Source organism: Loxodonta africana, chromosome 26 (assembly GCF_030014295.1).
Source record: "Loxodonta africana isolate mLoxAfr1 chromosome 26, mLoxAfr1.hap2, whole genome shotgun sequence".
NCBI lineage: Eukaryota > Metazoa > Chordata > Mammalia > Proboscidea > Elephantidae > Loxodonta > Loxodonta africana.
This window is the reverse complement of record NC_087367.1, coordinates 45,327,107-45,336,579: the sequence shown is the minus strand read 5'-3', so window position 1 is coordinate 45,336,579 and position 9,473 is coordinate 45,327,107. Positions and strand designations below refer to the sequence as shown.

The 9,473-nt window shown below is 38.4% G+C and overlaps 1 protein-coding gene across 3 annotated transcripts in view; it reads right to left on the bottom strand.

Moving 5' to 3' along the window:
- Positions 1–2,501: 2,501 nt before the first annotated feature.
- The window catches only part of RYK (receptor like tyrosine kinase), a 162,627-nt gene continuing 155,655 nt past the window's right edge, over positions 2,502–9,473 (bottom strand). For all 3 annotated transcript variants that reach the window (XM_064277290.1, XM_064277291.1, XM_064277293.1), the window contains exons 14-15: positions 3,833–3,969; positions 2,502–2,864 (exon numbers count right to left, since the gene is read on the bottom strand). In XM_064277290.1, the coding sequence (XP_064133360.1) occupies positions 2,753–2,864; positions 3,833–3,969 (249 nt within the window). In that variant the 3' untranslated portion in view covers positions 2,502–2,752. The remainder of the gene's footprint in view (positions 2,865–3,832; positions 3,970–9,473) is intronic.

Below are 9,473 nucleotides of genomic sequence, written 5' to 3'. Positions count from 1 at the left end.
GTAGAGTTTCAGAGGAGCGCCTGGCAGATTTGCAGCTGTATCACTTAACCACTACGCCACCAGGGTTTCCTATTTTATCATAGCACTTAAAATCTTATTCATATTAATTACTGCTTCACCTAACTAGAATGTAAAACCCAGGAAAGAGGTCCCTAATCTGTCTTGGTCACTACATGTTCTGAAAGTGAGGCACACAGTGGGTACTCAGAAGTACATGGCGAATGAATAACACAATCCCCCCAGCTTCTACAAATAAAAATTGCTTCCAATAGGGATGTTACAAGAAAAGACAATACAATGGAGCTCTAGATCACTAGAGCTAGTTTATAATATCATGTCGGAATTTTCTGATTTGCTTCTTTCTCATAATCATGTATTTTTTGCAAAACCTTTTCAATAATAGTCACGATCGATGACAAAACCATCAGAAGGAGACCAGTCATAGAAATCTTATAACTGCTCTTTCCTTCCCATGTCAATGATTTACAGTAGCTCAGCAAAAAAAATCTATTTAAATTCTTAAACCACCTACTAAGTCAAATACATAGACATAAAACAAAAGAGCTTAGGAACACAAAAAGATAAGGTGAAAGTTACATTTTCCCAGCAAACCCAGACAAACTCTTCAGAAAAACCAAACCCACTGCTGTCAAGTTGATTCCAAGTCATTGTGACCCCATAAGACAGAGCAGAACTGCCCCATAGGGTTTTCAGGGAGCAGCTGGTAGATTCAAACTGCTGACCTTTGGTTAGCAGCCAAACACTTAACCACTGTGCCACCTGGGCTCCAGACCACCTCTTAAAAAACTAAAAACCTGTTGCCGTGAAGTCGATTCTGACTCATAGTGACCCTACAGGACAGAGTAGAACTGCCATAGGGTTTCCAAGGAGTGTCTGCTGGACTCGAACTGCCAACCTCTTGGTTAGCAGCTGTAGCTCTTAACCACTACGCCACCAGGGTTTCCAGACCACCTCTTACTACTTGCTAATTTGGGACAGAAATCAGAAGTCAGTACTTTTTCTTTTTAACTAATCCTGTACATAGCACTGTAACTTCTAAACAATGCACTCACCTGAACACAAAGAATTCACTGAATGTTGGAAGGTATGCTGGAGCTGGTTCATTCTATGTGCCTAATACACACTAAGCGCTAAATAAATCTGACTGAATGCCTTCCAAGAAAGCAAAACACGAGCAAAACATCTGTAACTTACAAACTGTTCAAAACATTTGTGTGTGTGTGTTTGCCCAGCCATTCAGGGGTCTGAGTAGTTCATTAACCAAGGAATGAGTATTAATAACAAATGGTACAGAGAAAACTCATGCTCTTGGTCTGCTCAAGGTAGGACATGTGAGATGCTGATAAGAAAAGTTTTTTAAAAAACAGAGAAACTCTCTGGCTGCCACACCTACTCCCTTATTACACCTCTGAGGACGGGAGTAGAGATGGACACCTGCAGCCTACTTATTCCGGAGGCCCATTCGGCCCAGTCCTAGGCCAACTAAAACTGAGCATAAATACATACATACATTTTATTTAATGGCTCAGTATCATAGTAAATCCTTTATATCAGTAACTCCAAGTTTTTATTATAACCTGAAGGCAGAATAGAGTCAGCCGTAATTGTCAGGGCTTTGAAGTGTGAGCTGAAACACTCATGAAATAAAACATGAATGTCTAGTTTCTGCATATTCAAGGACTTACCACACACAACAACCAATTGTTCCCTATGAACAATATTTTCGATACTGTTATAATATAAAACAAATTCTTTAATTTTTCAAGTGTTTTAAAAAACAAATTTTATACTTAAGCTAGCCTTGAAAATAAGCACAAAATTTACCAGTTTCCATTTTTTTACCCATAACAACTCAAGCACCCACTCGGTGCACAGCACTATTCTAGGTGCAAGTAAGGGACCCTTAACCTTAGAGATATGACTTTGCTTTCTGGAACTGTATTATCTCCTTTTCCAGAGAGTAAAAATAGATCAAATTGCCACTGTTACTACTGACCTGCTCCAAACCCACTTCTGGCTCGTGGAAAAGCTAATTTCTGACCAGTTTAAGATGTAATGAACCCAGATCCTGCTTTCCCCAATATGAAAAAAGGAGAACTCCATATTATTAAGAAAATAAAAAATAAACCACTTTCCGTACAAGAGCAGTCTGTTTCTAGTAAGAATTATAAAAATTTAATTCGAGCTTTTCTATAAGTTTTCTTCCTCCAATATTGCCTTTTCTCGTACTAGACAAACCAAATATCTTTTTATGCTGCTTTTCCTTTCCTAAGTACTGCATCGTGAAGACAAGCCATTTCTAGGACTGGTGATTAAAAAAAAAAAAAACTTTAAAGGTGACACTCAATTACCTTGATGAAGTCAAAAAATAAAAAGCAGTTGGCACTGAAGTAGCTATTTCAAATGTGTTTAAAAAATTTTTTAAACTGTTTATTTATTTTGTAAGAATGTACCTATAGTCCAAAATAACTATGTTTTAAAAATCTTTTGACCAAAAGAAAATTACAAAAAACTTTCAGTTCAACCTAATAAAAGTGACATCTAGAAAATATTCCACATTATTAAGTCTGTGTTAAAAAGTTCAGATCCTAAAGTAATCCTAAGGCGTGGTGTTCTGGAAGACAAGTGTGCTTCTGCTGGCGCTGTGTTATACACCAAGTGTCCCTGACTGGCTCCAAATGACCTCCGACAGGCATGTCCCTGCTGATGGTGTGGGACTGTGACAGGAGAGTCAGACATAGGCTCCCAGGGCTGCATGGAACTCTGTGAGACACTGTACCAGCTGCTGGAACTTGGGCCTCTCCTCTGGATCTAAGGCCCAGCAACAGGCCATCACAGCAAATCTGCAGAGTGACAAAAATAAAAACTTTGACTAGTCAGAATATATTGCTGCTGATCTTTTTGGTCATTTACTTTTTTCTGTCTAAATATAGGCATGGAGAAGGTGAGAAATTAAAAATCAATCAATTTTGCTATCTGTTGGCAGTTCTGGAAAAGATAAAATGAGTTATCTGGATTATATATGTGGATTTCAATTCTCCATGAGACCTATACCAAAACATATCCCAGCAAACACTTAAAACATAATAAAAAATAATGAGCTGTATTATCCTGTATTTCAGTTCTCAGAGTAAGAACTTGGAAGAAGGAGGGAGACTTCTGCTTCCAAGTTCTAAGAACCCTGGATCCACAGTAAACTCAGTGCAAAAGCTGCTACCTCACCATGGCACAGAAACCTTCTGGAGGCTCTGGGACCGAGACCACACTCAACTTGCATGCAGCTACCCCTAGATAGCCCCAGTCTCACTATATGGGAAGATCAGCCAGGTGATCAAAGCGGGAAGCCACTGTCTCCCTCACTAGCCCAGAACGTCTGCCTTATATATCAATTGTCACCAATTGGCAAGGTAAGAAGACAATGAGAAAGGCTTTTTTAAAAATAACTATTTCCTTAAGTCTGTATAATCAAAAGTCATATCCTCAATCTACATAAAATAACTTACACAGTTTTCAGTTTCCTCACCGTATACACTAGTCTCTAAGATTAAACTGAGCACTATAAATTTAAGATACAGGAAGTCCTGATGTCACTTGCATGAAGGAATTAATGAGCCTACCTGACTTTGTAGTTCTCTAAAAACCAAACCCATTGCCATCGAGTTGATTCCTTTTCTACAAGAGTCTAATTCATATCCAAAGACTCATTATTCTCAAAAGGGAAGGCCGTATTTGAATACTAAAACCTGCTCTTCTTTTTCCCCTGTGTAGTAGATGGAATGAAACCCAGGTCATCAAACTCATTCAAACTCACAATTCATCTGGACAGTTGATTGGCTGAGCTATTCGGTAGCCGTCTTTCAGGTATGCAGCCATTTCAAAAGGGTCGATGTCCACGTACGGCGTCTGGCCCAGCGTCATGAGCTCCCATAGTGTCACTCCGAAGGCCCACTGAGAAAAACAGCAGCAGCAGAGTAAGGGCACACTTAAAACAGCTGTCAGTGTGCTGTCGCCTGTGGCTGGCTAAGGGTCTAAAATATCTCAAACCTTTAAGGAAAGGAAAATATTTTCTACAAAAATAAGTTTTACCGTGGTCTCAGGGACATTCAGCTCAATTGGCATAACATAGTTTATAAAGAAAATGTTCTATATCCTACATTGGTGAGTAGTGTCTGGGGTCTTAAAAGCTTGTGAGCTGCCATCTAAGATATATCTACCAGTCCCACGATGTATGGAGCAAGGGATAATGAAGAAAACCAAAGACACAAGGGACAGATAAGTCCAAAGGACTAATGAACCACAAGTACCACAGCCTCCAAAAGACTGAGTCCAGCACAACTAGATGGTGCCCAGCTACCACCATCAACTGCTCTGAGAGGGATCACAAAGGAGGATCCTGGACAGAGGGGAAGAAAAATGTAGAACAAAATTTAAACTTGCAAAAAAAGACCAGACTTACTGGTCTGACAGAAACTGGAGAAACCCTCAGAGTATGGCTCCCGGACACCCTTTTAACCCAGTACTGAAGTCATTCCCGAGGCTCACCCTTCATCCAAAGATTAGACAGGCTCATAAAACTAACAATAATACGATATACATTGTAGCTCAACCATGTATATGAGACTAAATGGGCACACAAGCCCAGGAGCAAGGACGACAGGGCAGAAGGGGACAGGAAAGCTGGATGATGGAAATGGGGAACCCAAAGTCAAAAAGGGGAGAGTGTTGACATGTCACGGGGCTGGCAATATGAAACAAAATAATACGTGTATTAACTGTTTAATGAGAAACTAATTTGCTCTGTAAACCTTTATCTAAGGCACAATAGAGAGCTGTGATATGTATAAAAGCATTAAATACAATTTGAAATTAAAAAACAAATAATAGTAAGTTTTGTTTTTTCATGCTCAGTTAGTTTCTCTTGCTGGGACAGAAAAGATAGCACTGCAATAAAGGGATCCTTTCCTGTAAATACTAGTACTGTGTATTTTAAGGTAATTACATCTGTTGGAAGAAATAGCTGATTACAAGCCCTACCACATGAAACCATTAACTATATCAAGGGTTTTCCTAAAATGAAAAGTTGTAATTTTAAATACTGTAGCTTTTCTGCATAACTGAGAAGTGGAAAACGAACATAACTTTAGCTTAACTAGGGAGAAAAGCATACTGAATTAGTGACACATAAAAAAAATATTTTTTTAATAAATTATTTAAAATACAAAAAAATCAAAGATTTTTACTATACTCAAATAATTTAAATTAACAACTTAAAGTATCCTTAAAAAATGTCCTTCCACTACATAATGATAAAAGGGACAACTGATCAGGAAGATATAACCATATTAAATATTTATGCACCCAATGACAGGGCTGCAAGATACATAAATCAAATTTTAACAAAACTGAAAAGTGAGACAGACACCTCCACAATTATAGTAGGAGACTTCAACACACCACTTTCGGAGAAGGACAGGACATCCAGTTAGAAGCTCAATAGAGACACAAAAGACCTAATTACAACAATCAACCAACTTGACCTCATTGACTTATACAGAACTCTCCACGCAACTGCTGCAAAGTATACTTTTTTTTCTAGCGCACACGGAACATTCTCTAGAATAGACCACATATTAGGTCATAAAACAAACCTTTGCAGAATCCAAAACATCGAAATACTACAAAGCATCTTCTCAGACCACAAGGCAATAAAACTAGAAATCAATAACAGAAAAACTAGGGAAAAGAAATCAAATACTTGGAAACTGAACAATACCCTCCTGAAAAAAGACTCGGTTATAGAAGACATCAAGGAGGGAATAAGGAAATTCATAGAATGCAACAAGAATGAAAATACTTCCTATCAAAACCTCTGGGACACAGCAAAAGCAGTGCTCAGAGGCCAATTTATATCAATAAATGCACACATACAAAAAGAAAAAAGAGCCAAAATCAGAGAACTGTCCCTACAACTTGAACAAATAGAAAGTGAGCAACAAAAGAATCCATCAGGCACCAGAAGAAAACAAGTAATAAAAATTAGAGCTGAACTAAATGAATTAGAGAACAGAAAAACAATTGAAAGAATTAACAAAGCCAAAAGCTGGTTCTTTGAAAAACTTAACAAAATCGATAAACCATTGGCTAGACTGACTAAAGAAATACAGGAAAGGAAACAAATAACCCGAATAAGAAACGAGAAGGACCACATCACAACAGAACCAACTGAAATTAAAAGAATCATATCAGATTAGTACGAAAAATTGTATTCTAACAAATTTGCAAACCTAGAAGAAATGGATGAATTCCTGGAAAAACACTACCTACCTAAACTAACACAATCAGAAGTAGAACAACTAAATAGACCCATAACAAAAAAAGAGATTGAAACGGTAATCAAAAAACTCCCAACAAAAAAAAGCCCTGGCCCGGACGGCTTCACTGCAGAGTTCTACCAAACTTTCAGAGAAGAGATAACACCACTACTACTAAAGGTATTTCAAGCATAGAAAATGACGGAATACTGCCCAACTCATTCTATGAAGCCACCATCTCCCTGATACCAAAACCAGGTAAAGACACCACAAAAAAAGAAAATTACAGACCTATATCCCTCATGAACATAGATGCAAAAATCCTCAACAAAATTCTAGCCAATAGAATTCAACAACATATCAAAAAAATAATTCACCACGACCAAGTGGGATTTATACCGGGTATGCAAGGATGGTTTAATATCAGAAAAACCATTAATGTAATCCACCATATAAATAAAACAAAAGACAAAAACCACATGATCTTATCAATTGATGCAGAAAAGGCATTTGACAAAGTCCAACACCCAGTCATGATAAAAACTCTCACCAAAATAGGAATTGAAGGAAAATTGCTCAACATAATAAAGGGCATCTATGCAAAGCCAACAGCCAACATCACTCTAAATGGAGAGAGCCTGAAAGCACTTCCCTTGGGAACCAGAACCAGACAAGGATGCCCTTTATCACCACTCTTATTCAACATTGTGCTAGAAGTCCTAGCCAGAGCAATTAGGCTAGACAAAGAAATAAAGGGCATCCGGATTGGCAAGGAGGAAGTAAAATTATCTCTATTTGCAGATGACATGATGTTATACGCAGAAAACCCCAAGGAATCCTCCAGAAAACTACTGAAACTAATAGAAGAGTTTGGCAGAGTCTCAGGTTATAAGATAAACATACAAAAATCACTTGGATTCCTCTACAACAACAAAAAGAACATTGAAGAGGAAATCACCAAATCAATACCATTCACAGTAGTCCCCAAGAAGATAAAATACTTGGGAATAAATCTTACCAAGGATGTAAAAGACCTATACAAAGAAAACTACAAAGCTCCACTACAAGAAATTAAAAAGGTCCTATTTAAGTGGAAAAACATACCTTGCTCATGGATAGGAAGACTTAACATAGTAAAAATGTCTATTCTACCAAAAGCCATCTATACATACAATGCACTTCCGATCCAAATTCCAATGCCATTTTTTAAGGCGATAGAGAAACAAATCACCAACTTCATATGGAAGGGAAAGAAGCCTCGGATAAGCAAAGCATTACTGAAAAAGAAGAAGTAAGTGGGAGGCCTCACTCTACCTGATTTCAGAACCTATTATACAGCCACAGTAGTCAAAACAGCCTGGTACTGGTACAACAACAGACACATAGACCAATGGAACAGAACTGAGAACCCAGATATAAATCCATCCACATATGAGCAGCTGATATTTGACAAAGGCCCAGTGTCAGTTAATTGGGGAAAAGATAGTCTTTTTAACAAATGGTGCTGGCATAACTGGATATCCATTTGCAAAAAAATGAAACAGGACCCATACCTCACACCATGCACAAAAACTAACTCCAAGTGGATCAAAGACCTAAACACAAAGACTAAAACGATAAAGATCCTGGAAGAAAAAATAGGGACAAGCTTAGGAGCCCTAATACAAGGCATAAACAGAATACAAAACATTACCAAAAATGACGAAGAGAAACCAGATAACTGGGAGCTCCTAAAAATCAAACACCTATGCTCATCTAAAGACTTCACCAAAAGAGTTAAAAGACCACTACAGACTGGGAAAGAATTTTCAGCTATGACATCTCCAACCAGCGCCTGATCTCTAAAATCTATATGATTCTGTCAAAACTCAACGAAAAAGACAAACAACCCAATCAAGAAGTGGGCAAAGGATATGAACACGCACTTCACTAAAGAAGATATTCAGGCAGCTAACAGATACATGAGAAAATGCTCTCGATCATTAGCCATTAGAGAAATGCAAATTAAAACTACGATGAGATTCCATCTCACTCCAACAAGGCTGGCAGTAATCCAAAAAACACAAAATAATAAATGTTGGAGAGGCTGCGGAGAGATTGGAACTCTTATATACTGCTGGTGGGAATGTAAAATGGTACAACCACTTTGGAAATCTATCTGGCGTTATCTTAAACAGTTAAAAATAGAACTACCATACAACCCAGAAATCCCACTCCTCGGAATATACCCTAGAGAAATAAGAGCATTCACGTGAACAGATATATGCACACCCGTGTTTATTGCAGCTCTGTTTACAATAGCAAAAAGCTGGAAGCAACCAAGGTGTCCATCAACGGATGAATGGGTAAATAAATTGTGGTATATTCACACAATGGAATACTACGCGTCGATAAAGAACAATGACGAATCTATGAAACATTTCGTAATATGGAGGAACCTGGAAGGCATTATGCTGAGCGAAATTAGTCAGAGGCAAAAGGACAGATATTGTATAAGACCACTATTATAAGATCTTGAGAAATAGTATAAACTGAGAAGAACACATACTTTTGTGGTTATGAGGGGGGGAGGGAGGGAGGGTGGGAGAGGGTTTTTCACTGATTAATTAGTAGCTAAGAACTGCTTTAGGTGAAGGGAAGGACAATACTCAATACATGGAAGGTCAGCTCAACTGGACTGGACCAAAAGCAAAGAAGTTTCCGGGATAAAATGAATGCTTCAAAGGTCAGCGGAGCAAGGGCGGGGGTTTGGGGACCATGGTTTAAGGGGACTTCTAAGTCAATTGGCAAAATAATTCTATTATGAAAACATTCTGCATCCCACTTTGAAATGTGGCGTCTGTGGTCTTAAATGCTAACAAGCTGCCAACTAAGATGCATCAATTGGTCTCAACCCACCTGGAGCAAAGGAGAATGAAGAACACCAAGGTCACACGACAACTAAGAGCCCAAGAGACAGAAAGGGCCACATGAAGCAGACACCTACATCATCCTGAGACTAGAAGAACTAGTTGGTGCCCGGCCATAATCGATGACTGCCCTGACAGGGAGCACAACAGATGAACCCCTGAGGGAGCAGGAGATCAGTGGGATGCAGACACCAAATTCTCATAAAAAGACCAGACTTAATGGTCTGACTGA